The sequence below is a fragment of the Myiozetetes cayanensis genome, unplaced genomic scaffold, assembly GCF_022539395.1.
Source record: "Myiozetetes cayanensis isolate MyiCay16 unplaced genomic scaffold, myiCay2020 scf771, whole genome shotgun sequence".
Lineage (NCBI taxonomy): Eukaryota > Metazoa > Chordata > Aves > Passeriformes > Tyrannidae > Myiozetetes > Myiozetetes cayanensis.
Window position 1 is genome coordinate 1,578 of NW_026088044.1, and position 15,688 is coordinate 17,265.

Sequence of the window (15,688 nt, forward strand, 5' to 3'; positions counted from 1 at the left end):
CCGGGTGCCCCCAGCCTCAATTTACCCCAGACCCCCTTTAACCCCAATTTCCCCCAGACCCCAAATTTCCCCATTAACCCCAATTTCCCCTTTAACCCAAATTTCCCCTTTAACCCCAAATCCCCCATTTAACCCCAAATTCTCCCCCAGATGTGAACGAGTGTTCCCGGGTGCCCCCCAGCCCCAATTCCCCCATTTAACCCCAAATCCCCCCATTTAACCCCAAATTCCCCATTTAACCCCAAATTTTCCCCATTTAACCCCAAAATCTCCCTTTTAACCCCCAATTCTCCCCCAGACCCCCAAATCTCCCCATTTAACCCCAATTTCCCATTTAACCCCAAATTTCCCCAGGCGTGAACGAGTGTTCCCGGTGCCCCAGCCCCAAATTCCCCCATTTAACCCCAAATTCCCCCATTTAACCCCAAAATCTCCCCTTTAACCCCCAATTCTCCCCCAGACCCCCAAATCTCCCATTTAACCCCAAAATCCCCCTTTAACCCCAAATTTCCCCCAGACATGAACGAGTGTTCCCGGGTGCCCCCCTGCTTTCCTGGCCGCTGCCTCAACACCCCGGCTCCTACAGCTGCCTTTGCCCCCGGGACCCCCTGTGCTGGAGACCCTCCCGCTGCCCCCCACGCCCCCGAGCCTGAAGGACACGCCCCCACCCAAAAAACACCCCCATATTTATTGTGTGTGTATATAAATATAAAATAAAATATAGAGGATTTTTTAGGGGAGGGTCGTTTTAGCCCCTCCCCACCCCAAATCCCAGTCTAAAGGGGCTTCACCCCCTCCCCCAAGAGGGGTCTTCTGGTGTGGCCCCTCCCCCTCCCCATCACCACTTTTGGAGTGGGGAGGGGGATTTTGAGGACCCCCTCAGCATTTTTACAGAATAAAGGTTTTATATAAAATAAAGGGGATTTTGGGGTGGTTTTTTGGGGGAGGGGTCTGGAGGATGATTTTGGGTTCAGGTGGGGGGGATTGGGACCCCCCCAAAAAAAACTGGGATGTCCCCAATGGGATTGGGACCCCCCCAAAAAAAATTGGGGCCCCCTCTGTGGAACTGGGACCCCCCAGTGGGATTGGGACCCTCTAATGGGGTTGGGACCCCCAAAAAAAATTGGGGTCCCTCTGTGGCCCTGGGACCCCCAATGGGATTGGGACCCCCCAAAAAATTTGGGGCCCCCTCTGTGGAACTGGGACCCCCAATGGGATTGGGACCCCCCCCAAAAAAAAATTGGGGCTCCCTCGTTGGAACTGGGACCCCCCAATGGGATTGGGACCCCCCCAAAAAAAAAATTGGGGTCCCCTCTGTGGAACTGGGACCCCCCCAGTGGGATTGGGACCTCTAATGGGATTGGGACCCCCAAAAAAAAATTGGGACCCCTCTGTGGAACTGGGACCCCCTTGGCACTGGGACCCCCAATGGGATTGGGACCCTCTAATGGGATTAGGACCCCCAAAAAAAAAAAATTGGGGCCCCTCTGTGGAACTGGGACCCCCCCAATGGGATTGGGACCCTCTAATGGGATTGGGACCCCCCCAAAAAAAAAAATTGGGGTCCCCTCTGTGGAACTGGGACCCCCAGTGGGATTGGGACCCTCTAATGGGATTGGGACCCCCCCAAAAAAAAAAATTGGGGTCCCCTCTGTGGAACTGGGACCCCCCCAGTGGGATTGGGACCCTCTAATGGGATTGGGACCCCCCCCAAAAAAAAAATTGGGGCCCCCTCTGTGGAACTGGGACCCCCCCAATGGGATTGGGACCCCCCCCAAAATAATTGGGGCCCCCTCTGTGGAAATGGGACTCCCCCAATGGGATTGGGACCCCCCCTCCCCAAAAAATTGGGGTCCCCTCTGTGGAACTGGGACCCCCCCTTGGCACTGGGACCCTCTAATGGGATTGGGACCCCCCCCCAAAATAATTGGGACCCCCTCTGTGGAACTGGGACCCCCCCTTGGCACTGGGACCCTCTAATTGGATTGGGAGCCCCCCCCAAAAAAAAAATTGGGGCCACCCCTTGGCACTGGGACCCCCCCAATGGGATTGGGACCCCCCCCCAAAATAATTGGGGCCCTCTGTGGCCCTGGGACCCCCCCAATGGGATTGGGACCCCCCCCAAAAATAAATTGGGGCCCCCTCTGTGGAACTGGGACACCCCCAATGGGATTGGGACCCCCCCCAAAAAAAAATTGGGGCCCCCCCTGTGGAACTGGGACCCCCCCTTGGCACTGGGACCCTCTAATGGGATTGGGACCCCCCCCCAAAAAAAAATTGGGGTCCCCTCTGTGGAACTGGGACCCCCCCAATGGGATTGGGACCCTCTAATGGGATTGGGACCCCCCCAAAAAAAAAATTGGGGCCCCCTCTGTGGCCCTGGGACCCCCCCTTGGCACTGGGACCCCCCCAATGGGATTGGGACCCTCTAATGGGATTGGGACCCCCCCAAAAAAAAAAATTGGGGGCCCCTCTGTGGAACTGGGACCCCCCCAATGGGATTGGGACCCTCTAATGGGATTGGGACCCCCCCCCAAAAAAAATTGGGGGCCCCACTGTGGAACTGGGACCCCCCCAGTGGGATTGGGACCCTCCCAAAAAAAAAATTGGGGCCCCCTCTGTGGAACTGGGACCCCCCTTGGCACTGGGACCCCCCCAATGGGATTGGGACCCCCCCCAAAATAATTGGGGCCCCCTCTGTGGAACTGGGACCCCCCCAATGGGATTGGGACCCCCCCAAAAAAAAAATTGGGACCCCCTCTGTGGAACTGGGACCCCCCCAATGGGATTGGACCCCCCCAAAATAATTGGGGCCCCCTCTGTGGAACTGGGACCCCCCCAATGGGATTGGGACCCTCTAATGGGATTGGGACCCCCCCAAAAAAAAAATTGGGGGCCCCCTCTGTGGAACTGGGACCCCCCCAGTGGGATTGGGACCCCCCCCAAAATAATTGGGGCCCCCTCTGTGGAAATGGGACTCCCCCAATGGGATTGGGACCCCCCCTCCCCAAAAAATTGGGGTCCCCTCTGTGGAACTGGGACCCCCTTGGCACTGGGACCCTCTAATGGGATTGGGACCCCCCAAAATAATTGGGACCCCTCTGTGGAACTGGGACCCCCTTGGCACTGGGACCCTCTAATGGGATTGGGACCCCCCCTCCCCAAAAAACTGGGGCCCCCACTGTGGAACTGGGACCCCCCCTTGGCACTGGGACCCTCTAATTGGATTGGGAGCCCCCCCCAAAAAAAAAATTGGGGCCACTCCCTGGCACTGGGACCCCCAATGGGATTGGGACCCCTCCCCATAAAAATTGGGGCTCCCTCGTTGGAACTGGGACCCCCCCTTGGCACTGGGACCCTCTAATGGGATTGGGACCACCCCCCAAAAAAAAATTGGGGGCCCCACTGTGGAACTGGGACCCCCCCATGGGATTGGGACCCCCCCATGAAATTGGGACCCCCCCATGGAACTGAGACCCTCCCCCCATGGAATTGGGCCCCCCATCATGAAACTGAGACCCCCTCCCAGAATTGGGACCCCCCCATGAAATTGGGCCTCCCGAATTTGGGACACCCCCCTCATGAAACTGGGACCCTCCCCATGGAACTGGGACACCCCTCTCATGAAATTGGGACCTCCCCCAAATTTGAAACCCCCCCCATGAAATTGGGTCCCCCATGGAACTGGGACACTCCCCATGAAACTGGGATCCCCCATGGAACTGGAAACCCTCCCATGGAATTGAGACCCCCATGAAATTGGGACCCCCATGGAATTGAGACCCCCCATGGAATTGGGACCCCCTGTGAAATTGGGACCCTCCCCGAATTTGGGACCCCTCCCAAGAAATTGGGACACCCCCTCCCATGAAATTGGGACCCCTCCCAATGAAACTGTGACCCCCCTGAAACTGGGACACTCCCATGGAATTGGGTCCCCCTGTGAAATTGGGACCCTCCCCGAATTTGGGACCCCCTCATGAAACTGGGACCCTCCCCATGGAATTGAGACCCCCTCATGAAACTGGGACCCCTCCCATGGAATTGAGACCCCCTGTGAAATTGGGACCCCCATGGAACTGGGACCCCCTGTGGAATTGAGACCCCCCATGGAATTGGGCCCCCATCATGAAACTGAGACCCCTCATGAAATTGGGACCCCCAAGAAACTTTGACCCCCTCAAGAAATTGGGACACCCCTCCTATGAAGTTAGGACCCCCATGGAATCGGGACCCTCCTGAATTTGGGACACTCCCCTCATGAAATTGGGACCCCCATGAAATTGGGACCCCCCATGGAATTGAGACCCTCCCATGAAACTGGGACCCCCATGGAACTGGGACCCCTCCCATGGAATTGAGACCCCCTGTGAAATTGGGACCCCCATGGAACTGGGACCCCTCCTATGGAATTGAGACCCCCTGTGAAATTGGGACCCCCATGGAACTGGGACCCCCTCGTGGAATTGAGACCTCCCATGGAATTGGGCCCCCATCATGAAACTGAGACCCTCCCAGAATTGGGACACCCCCATGGAACTGGGGCCCCCCCTCATGAAATTGGGACCCTCCCCATGAAACTGGGACCCCCTCATGAAACTGGGACCCCTCCTATGGAATTGAGACCCCCTGTGAAATTGGACATCCCCACATGGAATTGGGACCCCCATGGAATTGAGACCCCCCCCTGTGAAATTGGGACCCCCCATGGAACTGGGGCCCCCTCAAGAAATTGGGACATCCCCCACATGGAATTGGGACCCTCCCCATGAAATTGGGACCCCCCCCATGAAACTGGGACCCCCCTCATGAAACTGGGACCCCCCTATGGAACTGGGGCCCCCTCAAGAAATTGGGACACCCCCTGATGAAACTGGGACCTTCCTCAGAATTGGGACCCTCCCCATGGAATTGGGACCCCCTCCCAATGAAACTGTGACCCCCGAAACTGGGACCCCAGCCCAACCCATTGGAACCCAACGAGGCATCGAGAACCCAACTCAACCCATGGGAACCTAATCCCACCCCCTCGTTGCCCCCCAAGGCTTCATTTCCCCCCCAAACCCCACTAGGCCTCAATGCCCCCCCGGTTCCCATGGCAACGCCGCCATCTTTACTGCGGGCAAAGCTTCGCCCTCCCGCCAACCACTTCCGCCTTCTCCGCCAATCAGCGCCTCGCTTTCCCTACCACGTGACTCTAGCGGTGTTTCCCGAACCCGGAAGTGGCGCCGCCATGGAGCCCTCGAGACCCCGTGAGGGGTTTTTTTGGGGGAGGGGTTTTTTTGGGGGGTCCCGGGGGGGTTTTTTGGACCCTCCCCCGACCCTAAAACTCCCCACCCTAAAACTCCCCCACCCTAAAACTCCCCCCACCCTAAAACTCCTCCTCTCTCCTTGGTTCCCATGGCAACGCCGCCATCTTTGATCCTCCCTTCCGCCAACAACTTCCGCCATCTCAGCCAATCAGCGCCCCGCTTCCCGTACCACGTGACCCGGAAGCGTCGCCACCATGGAGCCCTCGAGACCCCATGAGGGGTTTTTGGGAGGGTTTTTGGGGGTCCTGGGGCCGTTTTGGACACCCCCACCCTAAAACTCCCCCCACCCTAAAATCCCCCCACCCTAAAACTCCTCCTTTCCCCCTTGGTTCCCATGGCAACTGCGCCATCTTTGACCCTCCCTCCCGCCAACAACTTCCGCCTTCTCCTCCAATCAGCGCCTCGCTTCCCGTACCACGTGACCCGGAAGCGTCACCGCCATGGAGCCCTCAGGACCCCGTGAGGGTTTTTTTGGGGGATTTTTGGGGGTCCTGGGGCCGTTTTTTGGACCCTCCCCCACCCTAAAACTCCCTCCCACCCTAAAATCCCCCACCCTAAAACTCCTCCTTTCCCCTTGGTTCCCATGGCAACGCCGCCATCTTTGACCCTCCCTCCCGCCAACAACTTCCGCCTTCTCCTCCAATCAGCGCCTCGCTTCCCGCACCACGTGACCCGGAAGCGTCGCCGCCATGGAGCCCTCAGGACCCCGTGAGGGTTTTTTTTTGGGGGGGTTTTTTTGGGGGGCTCCCGGGGGGGGTTTTTTTTGACAAAAACCCTTTAAAAATGCGTCTTTTTTTACAGCCTCCAAACGCCGCGGCCCCGCCGCCCGCCTGGCGGCTCCGCGGCCGCTCTTCGAGGACACGAGCGGGGCGGGGGTCGCTGCTGGGGGTTAGGGGTCTCACATCCCCCCTCCTTCGGCCTCCTCCTCCTCCTCCTCGTCCTCCTCGCCCTTCCCCGCGGCCGGAGCCTTCCTGAGCGAGCCCGTGAGCAGCTTGGCCGCCGCTTACGGCTCCTCCTTGGCCTCGCACGTGGAGGGGAACGTGAGTTTTTTGGGGTAAAAAAGGGGGTTTTGGGGGTCTCCAGGGTGCTGAAAGACCCCTCCCTGTCCCCCTCAGCTCGAGCGGTGGGTGCCGGTGGGCAGATTGAAGTATTATTTCGCCGTGGACACGGTTTATGTGGCGAGGAAGCTGCGGCTGCTGCTCTTCCCCTTCGGCCACCAGGTGGGAAAATGGGGGGGGTCTGGGGGGGTTAAAAGGGGAATTTGGGGGTGTCTGGCGGGGTTAAAGGGGTCTGGGGGGTTAAGGGGGTCTGGGGGCGTTAAATGGGCGTTAAAGGGGGGTTGAGGGGTTAAAGGGGTTTGGGGGTTAAAAGGGGATTTGGGGGTTTAAAGTGGGTCTGGGGGTTAAAGTGGCGTTTGGGGGTCGAGGGGGTTAAAGGGGGTTTGGGGGGTTAGGAGGTTAGAGGGGTTTGGGGGCTTTAAAAAGGGATTTGGGGGTTAAAAGGGGTTTGAGGGGGTTAAAAAGGGGGTCTGGGGGGTTAAAGTGGCGTTTGGGGGTCAGGGGGTTAAAGGGGGTTTGGGGGTTAAAAGGGGAATTTGGGGTGGTCTGGGGCGGCTTAAAGGGGTCTGAGGGGTTAAGGGGGTCTAGGGGGTTAAAGGGGAATTTGGGGGCTCTGGGGGGTTAAAAGGATTTTGAGGGGTTAAAGGGGGTCGGGAGGGGTTAAAAGGAAATTTGGGGGATCTGGGGAGGTTAAAGGGGGTTTGAGGGGTTAAAGGGGGCTGGGGGTTAAAGGGAGATTTTGGGGGTTAGAGGGGGTCTGGGGGTTAAAAGGGGGTTTGGGGGTGTTAAAGGTGGGTCTGGGGGTTAAAAGGGAATTTGGGGGTCTGGGGGTTAAAGGGAACTGGGGGGTTAAAAGGGAATTTGGGGGTCTGGGGGCTTAAATGGGGGTTAAAGGGGGTTGAGGGGTTAAAGGGGCTTGGGGGTGTTAAAGGGGTCTGGGGGTTAAAAGGAGATTTTGGGGGTTAGAGGGGGTCTGGGGGTTAAAGGGAGTCTGGGGGTTAAAATGGGGTCTGGGGGTTAAAAGGGGTTTGGGGGTGTTAAAGGTGGGTCTGGGGGTTAAAGGGAATTTGGGGGTCTGGGGGTTAAAGGGGAACTGAGGGTTAAAAGGGAATTTGGGGGTCTGGGGGCTTAAATGGGGGTTAAAGGGGGTTGAGGGGTTAAAGGGGCTTGGGGGGTGTTAAAGGGGGTCTGGGGGTTAAAGGGAGATTTTGGGGGTTAGAGGGGGTCTGGGGGTTAAAGGAGTCTGGGGGTTAAAATGGGGGTCTGGGGGTTAAAAGGGGTTTGGGGGTGTTAAAGGTGGGTCTGGGGGGTTAAAGGGAATTTGGGGGTCTGGGGGTTAAAGGGGTCTGGGGGTGTTAAAGGTGGGTCTGGGGGTTAAAGGGGAATTTGGGGGCTCTGGGGGTTAAGGGGGTCTGGGGGTTAAAGGGGAATTTGGGGGCTCTGGGGGTCTCTGACCGGGCAGCCCCCAGGACTGGCAGGTTCGGTACCAGCAGGACGCCCCTGTCGCCCCCGCCCGATGTCAACGCCCCGACCTTACATCCCGGTAGGGACCCCCAGAGACCCCCAAAACCCTCCCAATTCCCCTGGGACCTCCCCAAACCCCCCAATTCCCTGGGACCCCCTGGGACCCCCAGAGACCCCAAAGCCCCCTGGGACCCCTAAACCCCTTGGGACCCCCTAATCCCCCAGCTTCAATGTCAACCTTACATCCTGGGTAGGGACCCCCAGAGACCCCCCCAATATCCCTGGGACCCCCAAAACCCTCCCTGGGACCCCCCCAAACCCCCCAATCCTCCTGGGACCCCTCAGAGACCCCCAAACCCCCTGGGACCCCCAAATTCCCTGGGACCCCAACCCCTCCTGCTTCAATCTCAACACCCTGACCTTTACATCCCGGGTAGGGACCCCTGGGACCCCCAAACCCCCCTGGGACCCCCTAACCCTCACTCCCTTGGGACCCCCAGAGACCCCTAAGCCCCTCTGGGACCCCCAAACCCCTGGAGACCCCCAAAACCCCCAAAATAACCCCCCACCCCCCAATTCTTGCAGCCATGGCCTTCCTGACCTACATCCTGCTGGCTGGGCTGGCCCTGGGCACCCAAAACAGGTACAAAAACCCCCAGAACCCCCAAAACGGGTACAAAACACCCCAAAACCCCCAAAATGGGTACAACCCCCCAAAACTGGTACAAACCCCCAAAATGGGTACAAAACCCCCCAAAACCCCCAAAAACAGATACAAAACCCCCTAAAACAGGTAGAAAAACACCACAAACCCCCCCAAAACGGGTACAAAACCCCTCAACCCCTCCCCAACCCCACAGGGGGATCCCCACAACCCTTTTGGGGACCCTAAATCATTTTTGGGGACCCCTAAATTATTTTTTGGGGGGGATTTGGGGCCCCCCAGGTTCTCCCCAGGCAGCCTGGGGCTGGCCCTGGGCACCCAAAACAGACACAAAACCCCCAACCCCCCAAAACAGGTACAAAACCCCCTCAAACCGCTCCCCAACCCCACAGGGAATCCCCTGACCCTTAACCTTAATTTTTTGGGGGCTTTGGACCCCAGGTTCTCCCCAGACAGCCTGGGGCTGACCTGGGCACCCAAACAGGTACAAACCCCCAAACCCCCCAAAACGGGTACAAAACCCCCATTTACCCCCCAAACAGGTACAAACCCTCCCCAAACCCCTCCCCAACCCCACAGGGGGATCCCCACGACTCTTTTAACCCCCCTAAATCATTTTTGGGGACCCCTGAATTATTTTTTGGGGGTTTGGACCCCCAGGTTCTCCCCAGACAGCCTGGGGCTGGTGGCCAGCTCAGCCCTGGCCTGGCTGGTGCTGGGCACCCAAAATGGGTACAAAACCCCCCTTTTTTTTCCCCAAACCCTTCCCCAACCCCACAGGGGGATCCCCACGACCCTTTTAACCCCCCTAAATGATTTTTTGGGGACCCCTAAATTAATTTTTGGGGGATTTGGACCCCCAGGTTCTCCCCAGACAGCCTGGGGCTGGCCCTGGGCACCCAAAACAGGTACAAAACCCCCCCAAACCCCCCCAAAACAGGTACAAAACCCCCCCAAACCCCCTCCCCAACCCCACAGGGGGATCCCCACGACCCTTTTGACCCCCTAAATTAATTTTTGGGGGGGATTTGGGACCCCCCAGGTTCTCCCCAGACAGCCTGGGGCTGGCCCTGGGCACCCAAAACAGGTACAAAACCCCCCAAAAGAGGTACAAACCCCCCCAAAACAGGTCCAAAACCACCTCAAACCCCCTCCCCAACCCCACAGGGGGATCCCCCCGACCCTTTTGACCCCCTAAATTAATTTTTGGGGGTTTGGACCCCCAGGTTCTCCCCAGACAGCCTGGGGCTGGTGGCCAGCTCAGCCCTGGGCACCCAAAACAGGTACAAAACCCCCCAAAACAGGTACAAAAACCCCCATTTACCCCCCCAAAACAGGTAGAAAACCCCTCCCCAACTCCACAGGGGGATCCCCCCGACCCTTTTGACCCCCTAAATTAATTTTTGGGGGGGTTTGGACCCCCAGGTTCTCCCCAGACAACCTGGGGCTGGTGGCCAACTCGGCCCTGGCCTGGCTGGCCCCAGGCACCCAAAACAGACACAAACCCCTTTATCCCCCAAAACAGGTCCAAAACCCCTCAAACCCCTCCCCAGACCCCACAGGGTGATCCCCTGACCCCTAAATTAATTTTTGGGGGGGTTTGGACCCCCAGGTTCTCCCCAGACAGCCTGGGGCTGGTGGCCAGCTCAGCCCTGGGCACCCCAAACAGATACAACCCCCCCCCCCAAACAGGTCCAAACCCCCCCAAAACAGGTCCAAAACCCCCTCAAACCCCTCCCCAATCCCACAGGGGGATCCCCCCGGCCCTTTTGACCCCCTAAATTAATTTTTGGGGGGGTTTGGACCCCCAGGTTCTCCCCAGACAGCCTGGGGCTGGTGGCCAACTCAGCCCTGGGCACCCAAAACAGACACAAAACCCCCCCAAACCCCCCCAAAACAGGTCCAAAACCCCCCCAAACCCCTCCCCAATCCCACAGGGTGATCCCCCTGACCCCTAAATAATTTTTTTGGGGGGGTTTGGGACCCCCAGGTTCTCCCCAGACAGCCTGGGGCTGGTGGCCAGCTCGGCCCTGGGCATCCAAACCCCCCCCCAAACAGGTACAAAAACCCCCATTTACCCCCCCAAAACAGGTCCAAAACCCCTCCCCAACCCCACAGGGGGATCCCCCGACCCTTTTAACCCCCTAAATAATTTTTTGGGGGGATTTGGGGGGTCTCAGGTTCTCCCCAGACAGCCTGGGGCTGGTGGCCAGCTCGGCCCTGGCCTGGCTGGTGCTGGAGGTGCTGAGCGTCCTGCTGAGCCTCTACCTGGTGACCGTCAGCACTGACCTCACCCCCATCGACCTGCTGGCCTTCTCTGGCTACAAATACGTGGGGTGAGCCCTTCCCCACGCCCTGATCCAGTTTTTTGTGGGATAAACCCCCCTTTAATCCCGATTTTTCCCCAAATCCAGGATGATCGTGGGGCTCGTGGCGGGGCTGCTGCTGGGCCGGCCCGGCTACTTCGCCGTGCTCAGCTGGTGCTGCCTCAGCATCTTTATCTTCATGGTGAGCCACTTTGGGGATATTTAGGGTGGTCCTAAAGGCTCTGGGGGGGTTGATCCAGGTGAGTTTTGCTGATTTTTCCCTGTTTTTTTGGGGGCAGATCCGGACGCTGAGGCTGAAGTTGCTGTCGGAGGCGGCGGCCGAGGGGGTTTTGGTGAGGGGGGCCAAGAACCAGCTGAGGATGTACCTGACCATGGCCATCGCTGCTGCACAGCCCCTCTTCATGTACTGGCTCACCTACCACCTGCTCAGGTGAGGGGGGCGGGGATTTACCCCCCCAGATTCCCAAAATCCCAACAGGATTCCCAAAAATCCCAACAGGATTCCCAAAAATCTCTGAATATTCACATTGACTTCAATAAACGGGGTCTGTGGAGAGGTTGGGGTCTGTACTTTGAGTTTTGGGGGGTTTTTGGGGTCTGAACACGCTTTGGATGATGAGAGGTATTGGGGGAACCCTCTTTGGTGCCCCCAAATCCCCCCCAGATTCCCCAAATCCAGAGGGGATTCCCAAAAATCCCGACGTGTTCACAGCGGCTCCAATAAACGGGGTCTGTGGAGAGTTTGGGGTCTGTACTTTGAGTTTTGGGGGGATTTTTGGGGGGTTTTTGGGGTCTGAACAAGCTTTAAGTGGTGGGGGTATTGGGAAAACCCCCTGAAGTCCCCCTAAATCCCCCCCAAATTCCCAAAATCCAGAGGGGATTCCCAAAAATCCCTCAATATTCCCAGCGACTCCAGTAAACGGGGTCTGTGGAGAGTTTGGGGTCTGTGCTTTGAGTTTTGGGGGAATTTTGGGGGTCTTAGGGGTCTGAACACGCTTTGGGGGGTCGGGGGTATTGAGGAGACCCCAAAAAATCCCCCCAAATTCCCAAAATCTGGAGCAGATTCCCGAAAATCTCTCAATATTCCCAGCGACTTCAATAAACAGGGTCTGTGCAGGGTGTGGGGTCTGTGGAGGGTGTGGGGTCTGTGCTTTGAGTTTTGGGGGGATTTTGGGGGGTTTTGGGGTCTGAACATGCTTTGGGGGGTGGGGGGTATTGGGGAGACCCCCTTTGGTGTCCCAAAATCCCTCCAAATTCCCCAAATCCAGAGGGGATTCCCAAAAATCTCTGAATATTCACATTGACTTCAATAAACGGGGTCTGTGGAGAGGTTGGGGTCTGTACTTTGAGTTTTGGGGGGTGGGTTTTGGGGTCTGAACACACTTTGGGGGGTGGGGGGTATTGGGGAGACCCCCTTTGGTGTCCCAAAATCCCCCCAAATTCCCAAAATCCAGAGGGGATTCCCAAAAATCCCGACGTGTTCACAGCGGCTCCAATAAACGGGGTCTGTGGAGGGTGTGGGGTCTGTGCTTTGAGTTTTGGGGGGATTTTGGGGGGGTTTGGGGTCTGAACACACTTTAAGTGGTGGGGGGTATTGGGGAGACCCCAAAAAATCCCCCCAAATTCCCAAAATCTGGAGCAGATTCCCGAAAATCCCGACGTGTTCCCAGCGACTCCAATAAACGGGGTCTGTGCAGGGTGTGGGGTCTGTGCTTTGAGTTTTGGGGGGATTTTTGGGGGGTTTTTGGGGTCTGAACACACTTTAAGTGGTGGGGGGTATTGAGGAGACCCCAAAAAATCCCCCCAAATTCCCAAAATCCAGAGGGGATTCCCGAAAATCCCTGAATATTCCCAGCGACTCCAATAAACGGGGTCTGTGGAGGGTGTGGGGTCTGTGCTTTGAGTTTTGGGACAATTTGGGGGGGTTTTGGGGTCTGAACACGCTTTGGGGGGTCTTGGGTATTGGGGGAACCCTCTTTGGTGTCCCAAAATCCCCCCAAATTCCCAAAATCCAGAGGGGATTCCCAAAAATCCCAACGTGTTCACAGTGACTCCAATAAACGGGGTCTGTGGAATTTGGGGGGGGCTGGGCCTTGAGTTTTGGGGGGTTTTGGGGTCTGAACACACTTTGGGGACACTTTAGGGTCATTTTTGGGTCACTCTGGGGTCACTTTAGGGTCACTTTGGGGACACTTCTCTAGGGACACTTTGGGGTCACTTTAGGTCACTTCTTTAGGGTCACTCTGAGGACACTTTGGGGTCATTTTTGGGTCACTTTGGGGTCATTTTAGGGTCACTTTGGGGACACTTTGGGGTCACTCTGGGGACACTTTGGGGTCATTTTTGGGTCACTTTAGGGTCACTTCTTTAGGGTCACTTTGGGGTCACTTTGGGGTCGCTTCTTTAGGGTCACTTTGGGGACACTTCGGGGTCACTTCTTTAGGGTCACTTTGGGGACATTTTGGGGTCACTTCTTTAGGGTCACTTTGGGGACACTTTGGGGTCACTTCTTTAGGGTCACTTTGGGGACACTTTGGGGTCACTTCTTCTCTAGGGACACTTTGGGGTCACTTTGGGGTCGCTTCTTTAGGGTCACTTTGGGGACACTTTGGGGTCACTTCTCTAGGGACACTTTGGGGTCACTTTGGGGTCGCTTCTTTAAGGTCACTTTGGGGACACTTCGGGGTCACTTCTTTAGGGTCACTTTGGGGACATTTTGGGGTCACTTCTTTAGGGTCACTTTGGGGACACTTTGGGGTCACTTCTTTAGGGACACTTTGGGGTCACTCTGGAGACACTTTGGGGTCATTTCTTTAGGGTCAATTTGGGGACACTTTGGGGACACTTTGGGGTCACTTAGGGCTCACTTTAGGGTCACTTCTTTAGGGTCACTTTGGGGACACTCTGGGGACACTTTGGGGTCACTCTGGGGACACTTTGGGGTCACTTCTTTTTGATCACTTTGGGGACACTTTGGGGTCACTTTGGGGACACTTTGGGGTCACTTCTTTAGGGACACTTTGGGGTCACTTTAGGGTCACTTAGGGGTCACTTTGAGGACACTTCGGGGTCACTTCTTTGGGACACTCTGGAGATACTTTGGGGACGCTCTGGGGTCACTTTGGGGTCACTCTGGGGACACTTCTTTAGGGTCACTTTGGGGTCACTTTAGGGTCACTTCTTTGGGGTTGCTTTGGGGTCACTTTGGGGTCACTTTAGGGTCACTTCTTTAGGGTCACTTTGGGGACACTCTGGGGTCACTTCAGGGACACTTTGGGGTTGCTTCTTTAGGGTCACTTTGGGGACACTCTGGGGACACTTCGGGGTCACTTTGGGGACACTTTGGGGTCACTTCTTTAGGATCACTTTGGGGTCACTCTGGGATCACTTCGGGGACACTTTGGGGTCTCTTTGGGGTCACTTTGGGGTCACTTCTTTGGGGTCACTTTGGGGTCACTTTAGGGTCACTTCTTTGGGGACATTTTGGGGACACTTTGGGATCGCTTCTTTGGGACACTGGAGATACTTTGGGGTCACTCTGGGGACACTTTGGGGTCATTTTTGGGTCACTCTGGGGACACTTTGGGGTCACTTCTTTAGGGTCACTTTGGGGACACTTTGGGGTCACTTCTTTGGGGTCACTTTGGGGACACTGGGGTCACTTTGGGGACACTTTGGGGTCATTTTAGGGTCACTTTGGGGACACTTTAGGGTCACTCTGAGGACACTCTGGAGATACTTTGGGGACGCTCTGGGGTCACTTTGGGGTCACTCTGGGGACACTTCTTTAGGGTCACTTTGGGGTCACTTTAGGGTCACTTCGAGGGGACACTCTGGGGTCACTCTGGGGACATTTTTGGGACACTTTAAGGTCACTTCTTTGGGGTCACTTGGGGGACACTCTGGGGACACTTTGGGGTTGCTTCTTTAGGGTCACTTTGGGGACATTTTGGGGTCACTTTGGGGTCACTTCTTTAGGGTCACTTTGGGGTCACTGGGGACACTTCAGGGTCACTTTGGGGTCGCTTCTTTAGGGTCACTTTGGGGTCACTTTGGGGACACTTTAGGGTCGCTTCTTTGGGGTCACTTCAGGGACACTCTGGGGACACTTTGGGGTCATTTTTGGGTCACTTTGGGGACACTTTGGGGTCACTTTAGGGTCACTTCTTTAGGGTCACTTCGAGGACACTCTGAGGTCACTCTGGGGACATTTTTGGGTCATCTTTGGGTCACTTTGGGGACAGAAACACAACTTTATTCTCATCCTCTCCTCTCCTTTACCCCCCTCGAGGGAGCCACAAAAGGAGGGGGTCACAGAGAGGGGAGGGTCACAAGGGGTGGGGAGGGGTCAATAAAGGGGGAGGAAAGGGGTCAATGGGGGAGGAAAGGGGTCAATAAAGGGGAGGGGTCAATTGGGGGTATAAATTAGGGGTTTAGTGCAAACATCCCTACCAATAAATTACTAAGGGGGTGGGGTTTTTTGGGGGTGGGGGGGTGTTTTTGGGGGTGGGGGTGTTTTTGGGGGGTCCTGCCCTGCTGCCCCTCGTGGGGGTCATAGGAGCACCAGCGAGACCCCCTCTCGATTTTGGGGGAGGGGAACACACCTGACCCCCCGAAGTGCATTATTGGGGGTTGAGGGGTGTTGGGGAGGGGCTTTGTACAGGGGGGATTTGGGGGTCTCTGTACAGAGGAGGGTTGTCAGGGGGTCTTTTCACACGGGGGGGTTTCTCTGTGTGTCTGGGGGTCTGTACAGAAAGGGGGTGTTTTGGGGGTCTTGGTGTCCTGGGAGCTCTGTACAGAAGGGTGTTTTGGGAGGGTCTCTGTGTCTGGGGGTCTGTACAGAATGGGGGGTTGTTTGGGGGT

At 56.8% G+C, this 15,688-nt stretch overlaps 1 protein-coding gene across 4 annotated transcripts; it reads left to right on the forward strand.

Moving 5' to 3' along the window:
• The first annotated feature begins 6,217 nt into the window (after positions 1–6,217).
• LOC126652335 (protein YIF1B-B-like) lies at positions 6,218–11,589 on the forward strand. 4 transcript variants are annotated; one of them, XM_050339072.1, is made up of 9 exons: positions 6,218–6,352; positions 6,428–6,532; positions 7,840–7,896; positions 8,248–8,267; positions 8,420–8,477; positions 9,362–9,406; positions 10,679–10,834; positions 10,913–11,006; positions 11,104–11,589. In XM_050339072.1, the coding sequence occupies exons 2-9, from the start codon at positions 6,486–6,488 to the stop codon at positions 11,257–11,259; spliced, it is 633 nt and encodes a 210-aa protein (XP_050195029.1). In that variant the 5' UTR covers positions 6,218–6,352; positions 6,428–6,485; the 3' UTR covers positions 11,260–11,589. The 4 variants fall into 4 exon arrangements, with proteins under 4 accessions (XP_050195029.1, XP_050195030.1, XP_050195028.1 ...); XM_050339073.1 differs by lacking the exon at positions 9,362–9,406 and adding an exon at positions 9,541–9,585; XM_050339071.1 differs by lacking the exon at positions 9,362–9,406 and adding an exon at positions 9,725–9,781.
• The last annotated feature ends 4,099 nt before the right edge of the window (positions 11,590–15,688 follow it).

Bases quoted from the DNA above. Each gene is read 5' to 3' on its own strand.
- LOC126652335 (XM_050339071.1), top strand. From the start codon at position 6,486: ATGTGGCGAGGAAGCTGCGGCTGCTGCTCTTCCCCTTCGGCCACCAG. The intron at 6,533-7,839 runs GTGGGAAAATGG...GGCAGCCCCCAG, and splicing joins TCTTCCCCTTCGGCCACCAG to GACTGGCAGGTTCGGTACCA. The intron at 10,835-10,912 runs GTGAGCCCTTCC...CCCCAAATCCAG, and splicing joins TCTGGCTACAAATACGTGGG to GATGATCGTGGGGCTCGTGG.